At 37.8% G+C, this 15,193-nt stretch overlaps 1 protein-coding gene across 2 annotated transcripts in view; it reads right to left on the bottom strand.

Annotated features, from left to right (window-relative positions):
- RFC1 (replication factor C subunit 1) overlaps positions 1-15,193 on the bottom strand; it is a 77,235-nt gene that overhangs the window by 16,459 nt on the left and 45,583 nt on the right. For both annotated transcript variants that reach the window (XM_008701409.2, XM_008701410.2), the window contains exons 6-12: positions 14,404-14,481; positions 11,157-11,234; positions 9,905-9,992; positions 8,330-8,613; positions 5,883-5,990; positions 3,643-3,822; positions 2,367-2,471 (exon numbers count right to left, since the gene is read on the bottom strand). In XM_008701409.2, coding sequence (XP_008699631.2) covers positions 2,367-2,471; positions 3,643-3,822; positions 5,883-5,990; positions 8,330-8,613; positions 9,905-9,992; positions 11,157-11,234; positions 14,404-14,481 — 921 coding nt within the window. The remainder of the gene's footprint in view (positions 1-2,366; positions 2,472-3,642; positions 3,823-5,882; positions 5,991-8,329; positions 8,614-9,904; positions 9,993-11,156; positions 11,235-14,403; positions 14,482-15,193) is intronic.

Raw genomic sequence — 15,193 nt, 5'->3', positions numbered from 1 at the left:
ATTATTCACCAAAAAAAGGGAGTAAAGGTCTGACACATGCACTTCAGTGCAGCTGAACCCTGAAACCATACTAAGTGAAAAGAAGCCCGACATAAAGGGTCACAAATTGCATGTTTCTCTTTAGGGAAAATGTCCAGATTAGGCAAATCCACAGAAATAAAAAATACAATAGTGGTTGCCAGGGGCTGGGTATGAGGAATGATGGCTAACTGGCTACGGGGAGTGATGAAAATGTTCTAAAATTAGATACTGGTGATGGTTGTACCATCTTGTGAATATACTAAAAATCTCTGACATACATTTAAAAGGGTGAACTTATGGTGTGAATGTCTCAGAAAAGAAAAAAATAGTGCCTCTTTGCCAGTGAGTGGATGCTGAAATTAGTGGGTGAATGTTTGAGGAGAAACAGGATATTACCATAGTATGAAAGCTCCCTCCAAGATATCAGTTACAAAGGGAAAAACAGTCACTTTACTAGTGGAGAAACCTGTCAGAAACCACCTAAATCAAGATTAACATCACCAATAAGAAGACATATCGACTCAGGGTCGTAAGGTCGAGCCCCATGTTGGGCTCCACACTGTGCACAGAGCCTGCTTAAGATTCTCTCTTCCTTTCCCTCTGCCTCTCCCCTACCCCATCTCTCTAAAAAAAATTAAAAAGACATATTAGCATACACATCTAATATAATGCAGAGAAGAACAAAATATCATTTCTCTGGAATTCCTGCCTCAATCTAATCTTAAGACATCATAAAACCCAAACTTTGAGACATTCTACAAAAGAACTAACTACTACTCATCAAAAGTTGCAAGTCCAGGGGGGACTGAGTGGGTCAGTCGGTTGGGTATCCGACTCTTGATTTCAGCTCAGGTCATGATCTCAGTGTCCTGGGATCGAGCCCTGCTTTGGGCTCTGTGCTCAGCATGGACTCAGCTTCTCCCTCTGTTCCTCCCCCTGCTTGCACACTCTCTATCTCTGAAATAAACAAAATCTTTAAAAAAAAAAAAAATTCTCAAGGCCAGGGTGCCTGTGTGGCTTAGTCAGCTAAGTGTCTGACTTGATTTCGGCTCAGGTTGTCATCTCAGGGTCATGAGATCAAGCCTGTATCAGGCTCTGTGCTCAGCGGGGAGTCTGCTTCTCTCCCTCTCCCTCTGCCCGTCCCCCTGCTCGTGTGTACCTGCTCGCTCTCTAAAAGAAATATATCTTAAAAAAAGTCTTAAGGCCATAAAAAGACAAGGAAAGGCTGAGGAACTGTCACAGATTGGAAGAGATAAAGAAGATACCACAACTAAACGCAGTGTGGGATCCTAGAAGAGAAAAAGGACAACTGCAGGAAAATGTAAAGTTCAAGTAACACCTGTACTTTTAGTTAACAATATGGTATCAATGTTAATTTCCTGGCTTTGATAACTTCTTTTTTTTATGATTTTATTTATTTGACAGAGAGAGCATTAGCAGGGGGAGCAGCAAGCAGAGGGAGAGGGAGAAGCAGGCTCCCTGCTCAGCAGGGAGTCCGATGCGGGGCTCAATCCCAGGACCCTGGGATCATGAGCTGAGCCGAAGGCAGACGCTTCACTTACTGAGCCAACCAGGCACCCCTGGCTTTGATAACCTCTATGGTTATGTAAGTTGCTAACATTAAGGGACACTGGGTAAAGGCCAATCCAAATCATTCCGCAAGATTGTTCTAACTGCAATAAATGAGAAGACCACCTCACCACCTGGGTGACAGAGCTGAAGACATTAAACTTGGGATTTGCTGGCACCCTTGTGTCCTGTACAGGGGAAAAAACCTGAGTGGAGTGGAAATGAAGGAGAACACTGGGAGAAGCAGAGAAGAGCAACAGAAACTGAAAGAGTCCTGAAAGCACTGTGGTCTCCAAATCCAGGAGTTCTGACATCAGATCAGCCAGCCCATAATTTAGTTATGTGAGCCACCATTTTTTCCTTTTTGTTAAAATTAACATGGGCTTCTGTCACAACTGAGAAAGTCCCAATACATTCTAAATGGAAATGAACTTAACTGCTGATTCCTATGACACACCCTTTAAAGAACTCTTAAAAGCAACAATCTTTGTACAAAGTCACTACAAGAATATGGAAAGTTATTAAGTAGATATGGTAAGTGCAATACACCGTGCTCTCGGTCTCCTCATATTCTTTTTAGAAAGGTAAGGAAATATACCAAAGAAGACAGCCTAAAGCGGAATCCACCTGCTCAGAAGGAAATAAGGTAGATTCATCTGTGGTAGAAGGGGAAGTTAATCTTTTAGGCAACAGGCCTGTGGCCACTCATGAAACGTCTCTATGAAATAGGAAAGTTGTTATATGTACCAACTTGATCAAGGTCATTTTATACGAACCTCGGCTTCAACAGCTATTTCATACTTAGACTTCTTGCCTGGCATAGTTCGAATCAGATTCAACAGGCCATCTTCATCAATAATATTTGTCCCCAAGGCTGCTGCCTATGGATTAAAAAGACAAATCATTAAAACTGTATCCTAACCATTTCTTTCTGTTAAAATAATAATAATAATAATAATAATTCTAGGGTCTGTTTGTAAGTGAAAACCACATTTGTAAATCAGAAAGACTGCAATATTTTTAAAAACCATATTCATTAGAAAGTACCATTAGATAGAGAAAATAACAAACACATCCCCTAAGAGTGGCAGGCTGGCAATGGAGGTGCCACAGGAGCACTTCTGTGGATTGCTTTATCTTGTCTTCTACCCTAGGAGGGGCAAAGCCACTAGGGCCTTCCAAGATGGACTCGTCTGAAGTTTTTGTTAACTCCCACCATCTTCCCTGTTAAAATAACTCCAATGTGTCCATCTCCAAGTGATGAATAATGATTGAAGAATCAGAAAAGTCCTCATCCTCCCCCCAAACTCCCTTGTAAGCTACGAATAGCCATGTGACAGCTCTGGCCAATGAGACTTAAGAGGAATTCTACAAGAGCTATTTCCAGGCCAATCACAGCTAGTGTGACATCTTGCCACTGCTTCCTTTCTCCTGCCTTAAATGTGGACTTGAATGCCTACAGCTACAGTTACCTTGCAACACAAGGCACGTGCACGGAGACTAAAGCTACCAGAATAAGGGTGACAGAGACGGAGGACGGAAGCAGCCTAGCTACATCACTGAGCTGCTGGGCCATCCCCAGAAACTGCCTACCTCGGGGATTCTTGTTGGGTAAGAAAATAAACAGCTATTCGCCAAACCACACTTATTAGATATTCTGTTACTTGGAGCTAAATATAATTTTCCCCAACACAAAAACAGCTTTCAATAAACAAAACTTAAGATGGAGTCTACAGTGACATATATAGGAATATTTAGGACTACAAGAAAAAGAAAACTGTATTTGCTTCTATCTTTGAAAAATGATCTAAACTAGAATACTACACTAAGAAAGCCAACTGAACAGGAACTATGGCTTCAACTGGAAAACGAAAATCTTGAAGTTGAAGCCAAGAACACTTCTGTGGACGAAATAATATAGGCATGAAATTACTTTTCCAATTTTTTTCTTCATCTCATTCTGTGTAGAGGGCATTACAACAAATGGTCCCAGTAAGACCCTGCCAAGGCAAGCAGGCTATTTCACTGTGTTGAGAAGACAGCAGAACCCACCTTATCACTCTTGGACTGTCCACTATCACGACCCATGACAAGGTAGTTTGTTTTCTTGCTGACATTTCCTGTTACTTTTCCCCCGTAACGCTCAATTAGAGACTTGGCCTCATCTCGTTCAATGGACTCCAGCACTCCTGTGATTACAAATGTAAGGCCTTCCAAGCAATTTTCAGCTCCCTAAAAACCAAAATGTTCAAGCAGAGAGGAAATTACATGGTAGCCTTCCAAAGAAATATTTGGCATCAAAACTGCAGGAAGTTGATTTTTCTCATTTGACATCATAAATAATCTCAGCATGAAAAATTTGCAGGAAATTCACAGCAAATAAGCAGAACCTGAAATTAAATCCTGAGAAATTCTTATGTAGGTTAGCATTTAATAAACTTACAAAACCAGCAATGAAAAATATACATCAATACAGTTCACAAAACTTATTAAAATTATCCATCCGTACTACTCTGTTTTTTTAATATTTAAACCACCAGTTAACTCACAAAACTTTAAATAAAACTAGATGCAATCCACCTACAGAATTTCTTGTTACTGTTAAAAAAGGGAAGAGCTGATTCTAAAAAGCCTAAACAAGTTTAGGCTTCTCTCTGGCTGTTTACTCCACGACAGAAAATCTAACCACCTGCGAGTAACTTAAAGGCAAGATCATGTTATCTCTTGATTAGAAAGATAACTCGATATACAAAAAACACTGGCCAAAGAGAACTGGGTAGAGGAGACACTTAATCTTAATTGGAACTACGTACAGTTACAGACTTTTTAAAATTTTTGCAATGGTTCAATAAAATGATACAACCAAGCAAAACGAAAATTATGTAAACCGCTCCAAGTTACTTATTACTTTCAATAGAGAACTGAGATCAACATAGACTTAAAACAGGCCTAAAAGAAGAAGCTAAACAAAATTCAAAGACTACCCCAATACAAGTTCAATCCTTCACCATCCTGGTGAAGAATCTTTCCTGGTGGGGGAAAAAAAACTATGAATCTGCTTGGAGAGAAAAGGTTTGATTAACAACATCTCAAGGTCCCTTCAAGCCTTATGATTCTAGGACTGAAATGATCTTGTGCACACTGAAGTATTTAAATTCTTCTCAACAAATTCAAAATGACCCTGGAAAAGTCCACATGCAAGCCTCTATCCCACACCCTAATCATCTATTCTGAACTATTACCCATTGTGGCTCTGAATATCTATTTTACAACCAATCTCAGCATTTTTAGCCTCTCAACCAAAGTCATCCACTCTAGAACACTTACTGAGGGACCAGCAAGCCACCCAAAATCCCCAACCTCTACTCAATATTCCCTCCACTACCTTGCCTTCACTGAGTCCCCTAAGGATTCCACTTTGCCTAAAGTCCTCTCAAACAGGGGCACGTGGGTGGTTCACTCGGTTAAGCTTCTGCCTTCAGCTCAGGTCATGATCTCAAGGTCCTGGGACTGAGCCCCGTTATCGGGCTCCCTGCTCAGCTAGGAGTCTGTTTCTCCCTCTCCCGCAGCCCCAACGCCCCCCACCCCACTTGTGTGCTCTCTCTCAAATAAAACCTTTAAAAAAAAAAAAAAAAAGTCCTCTCAAGCAGAGGAGCTTGCTGAGTCTTTCTTAGAGTCTGTTTTACACCACATGCAAGAGGCAAGGCTGACATCTTCCTCTAGCCTCCGACACAACCCACTAGCCCCTTAAGGTTCACCCTCACCCCTATTAGGGAAATTACTAATCTCCATTTGTGACCCGAATCCCCTCCCTTTCTACCTTCTCAGAAATCTCATACTGCATTTGGTTATCCTTCTCCTTCTGGTATGCCTTCAATCTCCCTCTCTGGTGGATCCACGCTATCAGCAAAAAGTACTGGTCTTGGGACTACCATACTTCTCAAAACTGAGCCCCTCTAGGGTTATGGGTTAAAGAAAATTTTTTCTTTATAATACCAAGGAGTAATTCATAACGTGAATAAATATCCCTAATTCACAAAGACAGTGACTAAGCCTTTTCTGTTAATTTTTTTTTAAGATTCTACTTTTTTAAGTAATCTCTACACCCAACATAGGGCTTAACCTCACAACCCTGAGACAAAGAGTCACACACTCTGCAGACTGAGGCAGCCAGGCACCCCTCTGTTAATTTTTAATTATCAATTCTGTGCTTCTGTGATGATGGTGAATACATGCATGGACCCAGGGGCCAGAGGCCCTGACAGAACAGCCTGCCCTCTTGGCATTCATACCTTTGGTATTTCTTTGGAGCCCAGAGCTTTGGGGCCTTCTCGATTTAAGTAGCTTCGATAAGCTTGATAATTGGTGCGTCTCTTCTCAGAATCTTCAGGACTTACAGACTTTGGGGAAAGGGGAAAAAAAAAACTGAATAAAGTCAAGCAAAATTCATGCAAAATTAAAAATACATATCAATAAGTAAACATTAAGTCACTTCTATTTGGTCCTGAAAGCAACATTTTTAGCTACACAGGTACTCTCCAGTTTAGACATGCCTGGCTTATAAACCTCCCTGTATCAGCTCTTCTCAAGCCTTTTGACCCTCTAAAGGCACATACTGCAAGGGCAGATTAGGTACACAGGCCAAACTGCTAGTCCCAAACAAACAAAAAAAGTATATTTTAGTTCAAAAATTCATGTGAATTTCAAGTTCTTTTCCATAATATAGCCATCCATATTTTAATGAAAAAATTAATTTCCCCCGAAGTATACTTGATCACACAAGAAGATATCCCATGTTATCCTAAACCCGCCCATACCCCTAAAACAAAGTAAACGGACCTATACCTCTGAGTATATGAGCACAACAGGCTGAGAACTGATGGCTTCACATACACAGCAGGTTCAAACAACAGGCAAGCATTACTCCAAAAAGTAGACACATTCTATATGCTACCACCCTCCCTTCCAGGTTTAATCTCTCCTATCCTGTTTCTCTCAGGGGACCTTACTATGGGTCCATCTCAGAAAATCCTGGGGCAACTTTTCAAACTCTACATCCTTGGACTCACTCCAATTTTCATACGGGGGATGGCTAGGGCATGTGTATTTGGGGGAAAAACATCCTAGATAATTCTGATTTGAGAACCACTACAAGAAGGGTCTCTTGTTCTTTCTACTTCCTATTTTACTTTTTTTTTTTTAATTTATAAGCCAGCTCAAATCCCTTTGAGAATAGGCAAAATATTACTTCAACACAAATAAATTAATCAATAAAATAAGTAAGCCATTAGAGGGTGCTCCCTAGACTCGACTCTGACTTTGTAACAGTGGTTCTCAAATGCTGGTGGGCATTTGTATCCACCTGAGCTTAATGAAACACACTTGTCCACACTACACAACCATATATTTCACAAGCTTCACGGGAGAGTCCAATGCATACCTAAATGGGAAAATTATTCATTTGTAACATTAATTCTATGAAAAACATAATTCTGAATTATAAACACCTTCTAAAGTAACTCTGAAGCACACCCATTCATGAAGTCAAAATTATTTAACCAAGGTAGACTGAATTTATTAAACACTGATATTCCCAAAACTGCTAAAGTAAAAGTTCTAAGTCATTTCTAGTCCAACTTTAAAAAATAAGGTGAAGAGTAAAGTAACATTTAAAGATTTCTTCTCCTTTAATAAAAATAGACAAGCCTCTATAAAATCAACATGCTTAGTGTGCCTGAAGAAAAACATTCATCCACCAGATAAATATTTAGTGAAGAAAACATTGGAGACCAAAAAGTTAATTGTTCCCTTAAGCATATTTATGAGCACTGACCACAAACAAAAGCATCTAGAAATCACCAGTTCACTGTTCTGCACTAAAAAATAATGGTGATAAGCAGTTAAAATAGACAATATTCTACTTTTAATTCTAAGTGCCTAAGAGGCTTCAAGAAATAGTGGTTTCTCACTATGAATCTAAGGTGGTTCCAAATTTGAGATTCTAAGAAATCTCAAATATATATGAAAACAAAGATTTTGAAAACCATTCTGTATTATTTCATTGCTTTTTGCCTTTGCAATTGATTTCATTATCTCAACACTGTTATACAAGAGCAAAAAGGGGTACACTCAGGGCAAATCCAAATTATTTTAATAATAATAGCAAAAACATAGCACTTATTATATACCAGGCATTATTCCAATATTCCAATATTAACTCAGATACTATTATTATCCCTATTTTTACAAACAAGGAAACCAAAGCAGAGAGACAGGAAGTAACACATCGGCTCAAAGGCAGGGCTATGTGATCTGAAAATGGCTCCAGGGTCCATGCTCAGAGCCACTGTGTTATTATACTGCTGTTTTTTGGGCGTCAAAGGACCTGAGTTTAAAGTTGGCTCTGCTACTTACTAGCTAGCTGATCTTGGGAAAGTTACTTAACTCTTTCATCAGCCTGTTTCCTCGTCATTAAAAACTGAATAATAAAAGTAAGTCATCTTACAGGGTTGTTGTGAAAATTACATGAGATACCGTATGTATGAGTGCAATATCTAATACACTCAATAATAAATACTGGCTCATTTAGCTATATTAATAAGCTAGTTTCTGCAACAGCATCTAAGTCAGATAGCTTAAAAGTACTATAATGATTTATAGGCTAAAAATAAAACTTGAAAACAGTCAAACCCAAACCAACACACAGCCCCCAAATGATATACTTTTAGAAAATTTCTACCTCTTTTTTAGCTGGAGAACTTTTGGGTTTCTTGGGAGTTTTTGTCTGTCCTTTTAATTCAACAGCATTTTCTTTTCTTTTTGAAGCCATAGGCTCTGTTTCTTTATAAGAACTCTCTCCCTTTTTTTTCAAAAGGGCCACCTTGGAACTGGCTTTTGGAGAAGTTTCTCCTATTTTGTGAGGGGATGACTTCAAATGTTGCTGAGATCCTATCAAACTTTCACATTTAGTTTGCTTCTTGGGGCTGCAGTTCTTTCTGTCATCTGAAAATTGTTCTGTTTTTACTAGGAAGAAAGAAAAGATTATGACTGTTGTTTTGGAAAAAAATGATACCCCAAATCGAGATTTTTTTTTTTTCATTTTTCAACTGAACAATTTTAGTAGCACACAATGTCATATAGTGATTTCTTAACATTCACATTAAGATTTTAGTTCTTTACATAGAACATTATTTTAAAAAACTAACATTTGTACGTTTTTGTATAATCAGTTCAAATTAGAGGAGCTGTCTTTTTAAATATAAGTGACTTATGGAGTGCCTGTTATGACTTTTTAAATATAAGTGACTTATGGGGCATCATTGTTAAGCATCCAACTCTTAATTTCGGCTCAGGTCAGTATCTCATGGTTTTAAGATCAAGCCCTGTGTAAGGCTCCGCACTGGACATGGGGTCTGCTTAAGATTCTCTCTCTCCCTCTGCCCCTCCCCCCACCAAATAAATAAATAAATATAAATGATTCCTCACTTCAAATGATATAGTAAATTACATCTAAGGACATGGTCATTCCACAGATAAACTTCAATGATCTGAAACTCACACAGAGAAAACTTACTGAGTAGAATATCACATAAAAATTCTGTTTGTAGGGGCATCTAGGTGGCTCAGTCAGTTAAGCAACCAACTCTTGGTTTCAGCTCAGGTCACGATCTCAGGGTCATGAGACTGAGCTCTGCGCATCAGAGTCCCTGCTCAGCGTGGAGTCTGCTTAAGACTTTCTCCCTCTTCCTCCCATTCTCTCCCTTCCCCTGCTCACCTGAGCACATACACTCTCTCTCTCAAATAAATATTTTTAAAAATGTTCTGTGTTGGTAATATAGTCTGAAAGCCCCAAATCCTGTAATTTCAGACTATATGAATGAATTTACTTATAGGATTAAGACCATCTATACTAGCAGATGCTTAGATTATCAGGACCAGTAAAAAATAAAACCCAGAGACAATCGGCAGGAGAGATTCAGATGACCTGGACAACTACGAGTCAACTCTATGAGCTCGAAACATCTAGTTCTTTGCCATCATATGTTGAAGCCCACATGTTGCACTATACTTGGAAATTAACATGAAACCAAGAACTGAAAAAATTTTTTACAACAATCATAGAGTAGACAGGCATTGAACATGAGCTAATACCCAAATATAGCTTTCAAAGTGTCTAAGAAGAACATGCTTCAACATCCCTATGAAATAATGTCTACCTAACAATACAAGGCAATTATTGAATAGAATGTTTGAACAGGTTATCATGAATTTTCTTCCATAAATGTTCCAGCTTACTTTTCTCTGTTAGTATTACCTTTATGAGGAGATGTATGTTTTTCTGCTTTACTTAAATTGGCTTGGACAGATGAAAATGCTTCTCTCTCTCCTGGGTCCTTCCGAGCCTAAGAAAATTTACAGTGTCAAATGTGACAAATAATAGGAAAACTACTACCACAAAATATGTTGATAAAATTGGCCAAAGTTTTAATTAATTTAAGTTTTAATTCTAAGATTAAGGGTCACATTCCAAAGCAAGCAGACAATACAATAAATTTTCATTCATTCATCCATATGATTTCTGGGAAAAACGAAGCATTTTTTCTTACATTTAACTTTACAGACGAGGAAACTGATAAAAGGTTATAAAAAATACATCTATAAAAAATTATCACAGTTGTTCCCAACTTGTGAGAATGGAAGACTTGCTTCTGTTTCTTTCATCTCAATTCTCAAATTTAGTATTATGCAGCTGAAAACTGCATCTAAACCCAAAAGACTAAATTAAAAAAACAATCTAAAGCTCAAAAGAAGACAGCGCACTTTCTCAAGAGAGGAAAACTCTCTCCACTGCTCCCTCAAATCTCCATTTTTACAAAGAGGTCACAAATTGGGATGCATAAACACAGTATTTTTTTAAAATAATTATAATTTGAATGCTTTTAGGGGGAGTAAGTCTTTTCAAATTGTCTGACAAAGTCCCCCCAATTCCTTGACTTATACCCACCTTCTGTAAAGTCTTTTAAAATAGTGATATTGACAATATTAATAGAGTATGATTCAATGGAAACAAGGCTAATTTTCTGAAGATCAAGTGCTTAAAAAAAACACCGACACTTTTAAAAGATTCCCAAAAATATACTCATTATTATTTGGGGCTGTCATAACACAGATCTTAAAGTTAGCTAATTAGAAATAGCAAAACTGTGCTCCCAAAAAGACAGTGATTAACACTAAAGTTATTAAAGTTTAAGTTCTTTAGTAACCTTTGTGTTATTCTCCAAACAAGTACATAAGAACCCACTGGTGACAAAGATTAAGTAAGTGTTATAATTCATTGTTTTGTGAAGAAGGGTTCTGGTTGGCTTTGGCTCAATCAACCTGCCTTTAGCAAGAATAAGTTTCTCAATGAGCTTCTCCAAAAACATTTTTATAAATTAAATAATTGAGCTTCTTTCTAGAAGAGTGACTCATGGTTGTATCTCCAGGGCCTAAATACACAGGGATGAAAGGGAACACTGATCTGCAGTGTACAGAGTGCCAAAACAAACAGCCTGCTGAAACGCCACCTTTTTGGTCTTGGGTTCTTCATCCAACATGGCTAATGTTCTGGCAAACTCTTCATCTTCATGCAGTTGTCTCTCTAGCTGTAAAAAGTGTCAACAGAATAAGTTGCTTTTTTTTTTCTGTAAATAAAGTTTTTAAATGTCTGAGTCATGATACTTACAAGAAACTGGAAAAAATATTTTCCAGAAAGTAAGTATGACATTCTTCTACTTAATACTAATAGTTCAGTATCACAGGTTTGCTTCATTAAGCCAAATTAGATTTCAGAACATTTATTTCTAGTTTTACAGGTGAAACAGACAAATTGAGCATATTTTTAAAGTCACATTTCTCACTTATAAAGTTCAAAGTCTATAGTTTTTCCTTAACGGTCCCAATACAACACTTACAGATCTCTTACTTCTCCTTATTTTGAACTCTACAAAGAGCTCTGAAAAGACTCTCACCCTAACAGAAAAACAATAGTCTGTACGGCACAAAAAAAAGTAAATCTAAGAAATCAAGAAACTTGTAATTTTCTTTGCACTCAATAATATATATACAAATGTAACTATCACTTATAATCATCAAACTCTAATTTTTAATTACTAATTCAAATGTATTTATTCTGACTTTTGAAAATTTAAGTGATCATATCAGAAGTTTTCCTAACATGCTAATGTAACACACAGATACTCTAATTATTTGTTGTTATTTCTAGTGTTTTCATTTGCAGCAAAATGGAGCTTTTCCAGAAAAGAACGTGTAGCAGTGGAATATATTTCTCATTTACAAAATAATTGGTGTTATGCCCCCTGATAAAATGGCTTAATGTAACATCAAACAAAAGCCTCCTTATATTATTCAAACAAAGGAAAGAACGTCCAAATCCATCTAATCCAAAAGAAAAGGCTTGGAAATTGGCATATACCTCATGACAGCACAGTAACCAAGCCTTTTCTTGTTTTTTCTAAAATCAACTCGAGCTACACAGAACCATAAGCAAGCCAGACAGATGCACATCAGTACAGTCTCTGTTGCCTAATATATACTTACCATAACCGAACTACACATCTAACACTAAAATCAATATGAAAGATCTGCATCATCAAAAGGTCCTTCAAACTCTAAACCTCCAATTGCCCTGCAAGGATTTCTGGTTGAACTCTACACCATTTTCCCCAAATTTCACACTATGCAGTATACTTCTAGTAAAGGATCTGAGAAGCCGGAACAGAAGAAATATAAATACTCCCATTAGAAATTCATTATTGGTGACTGCGGCATTATAGTTTATGTAATTCAGTGTAACTGAATTAAGATGGAAAAGATTTTGAAAACACAAAGTACAAACTGCCAAAGTAATAAAATGTGATCAGATACATTTCAGAAAAATGGAATACTGTTCTCTGACAACATTTAGTAAGAGCCTTTTCCATGCCAAGCACTAAAAGAAGCACTGATGTCACAAAGGCTGAGTGCAACATAAACAGCCCGGATGGGTGGAGCTTAGAGCCTACATACAGGGAGACACATAAATAGCAATGATAATAAATGTTTAAAAAAACGGGGTACGACACAGTATGTAGGAGGGGTTTCTAATATAGTTTAGGAAGTACGAGAAAATGACACTTAAGCGAACAAACAGGAAGGGAGTTCAGGCATCAGATATCAAGGTCTGGAGCCTCTGACAGAGACAAACACTCCTCCTTGAAATACTTTTTTCATTTGACCTCCAGAAAATACCAAGCTTTCCTCATTTTCCTACTTCACTAGCCACTTTCTTAAATCTCCTTCATTGGATCATCTTCCTCTTCCCGACCTCTACATGTTAATAGTACCCTAGAGTTCAATCCTGAGACTTCTTTTCTGTTTACATACTCTCCCCGTGATCTCACCCAGTTACACGAGTTTCAAATAGCATTCAAATGCTAATGATCCCCAAATATACATCTTTAGTTTAGATCTCCCCCCACTCCACACCCTCCCCCTTGGCCCCAGCTCCAGATTCCTCTATCCAAACACCTACTCTGCATCCCCATTTGGAAACCCATGAGATATCTCAAACTAGCATGTCCAAAACAGAATTCTTTTCTTTGTACCAGTGTTCATCTTAATAAATGATAACACCATTCATCCAGTTGCTTGAGCCAAAAAACATGGAGTCATCTTTGCATCTTTTCTTTCCCTCCTACCTTACACTCAATCTGTTAGCAGCAACTGGAAGGTTGCACCTTCAAAGCACATACAGATTATGACCACTTCTCACTATCCCTTCCATTACCACCCAGGTATAAGGCAACCTCGTCTCTCACCTACCCAACCATAACAGTCTCCAAACCAATCTGCTTTTGATCTTGCCCCACCATGGTTTATTAGCCTCCCAGCAGCCAGCATAATTTTAAGACCCATCAAATCATGTCACTTCTGTATTCAACCATTCCAATGGCTTCTCATCTCACAGAGACTAAAATCCAAAATCCTTACCATTCCAAGTCCTTTTGGTAGGTTCCAGAGACTTGTCATGACTTACAGGATTTCCAAATTCATCAAACTCAAATGTTTCTACCTCTAGAAAAGCACTTGCTTTTCTGTTTAGAGGAAATCATCCTCTAGGTAGTCAGCCCCATGGCTCACCATTATCATTTCATTTTGTTCCCCAATGTTACTTCCTCGGTGGGGCCTTCCTAATCCCTCTATTTAAAAGAGAACACTCATAACCCCACTAATCACCCGCAAAACTATCTATCCCTTTACTTTTCTTCACAGCAGTTATAATGACCTGGCATTTTTTTTAAACTGCAGTATCCTTAAGACCTAGCTGGAACTGGGTCACACACTCAGTAAGGGCTCAATATTTGTTGAAGGAATATAACAGGTTTATCACTCAAGACAGCACTCTGAACTGGGACAGATTTAGGGATCATCAGCATATATACAGAACTTACAGACATAGGAATGGACTGAAATTGCCCATAGTGAAAAGAAAATGGATATGACCAAATTAAATTATTTTACCTATACTAAAGAAGGCTTCCATTCGAAGAAATCTAATAATAAATCTTTAAATAATTATCCCCTGCTCTGATCATTTATCTTTTACATAAATTTAGATTTTTATACATTAGATTTTAACTTATTTTACGCGCAACTCTTACAATGACAGCCAGTCCAAAATTAAACTAGAACTTCGTGACTGTTCGCCTAAGTAGACTAAACAGCAAGGCACGACATCAAGTTGCTAAAGATGCTTAAACAAAATGCCAATACCTCTGCATCCTCGTCAAGTTGCAACTGCTTGGCGATGGCTTCATCATTTAATCTGGAATCGTCTGCATTTTGTGAAGGCTGTATTTCAGAGAAAATCAAGCAAGGTCAGCATAAACCTTAAGTTAAAAATAAGGTGCTTTTTCTTGACTGTAGGTAATTAAATACACCAATGAGAGAGAAGTTTATGCTATAAAACAGTCTCAGTGCATACGAGCTAGAAGTTATGTTCACAGCTACTCCCTGACCATATCCAATTTCCTAATGAGCAAATATCCTACAGGTGGTTCTCACTTAATTCTATTGAAATATTCAAAAGAAGTACCCCCCCAAAGACCTTTAGACCAACATCTTGGCTTCGGAAATAGTCCAGAATTGGCAAACCAGTACGTGTGAATGGTTAATTTGTCCTATGGAGGCACTAATGAAATCAACAAATACACACTACTGGGCAGGGTTGAATTCAGGAGACTACTTTCACTATAATTTATCTGTATTTGTTTCCTAAATGTCCAGAAAAAAATAAATCCAACATCAGACAAAGTAAAAAGGTCAAAGTATAACAGGTAAGCCCTATTTATAAGTTATATACTTATAACCTCATTTGGGAACAAGGTTATTGCCCAATTTGGTCTGGCTGAGGTCAATGATAAAGTGAGTTTGCATTCTGTGTATTTAAATTCTAAGAATTACAATTTATCCTTATGATTTAAATTCTCTCTTCCCACTTTCAAATATAAAAAAAATTAAATGTGCGGGGGCGCCTGGATGGCTCAGTCAATTAAGCATCTGC

The sequence above is a fragment of the Ursus maritimus genome, unplaced genomic scaffold (genome assembly GCF_017311325.1).
Source record: "Ursus maritimus isolate PB19 unplaced genomic scaffold, ASM1731132v1 scaffold_8, whole genome shotgun sequence".
NCBI lineage: Eukaryota > Metazoa > Chordata > Mammalia > Carnivora > Ursidae > Ursus > Ursus maritimus.
Note: the sequence above shows the minus strand (reverse complement) of the source record. Positions and strands in the feature narration are given on the sequence as shown.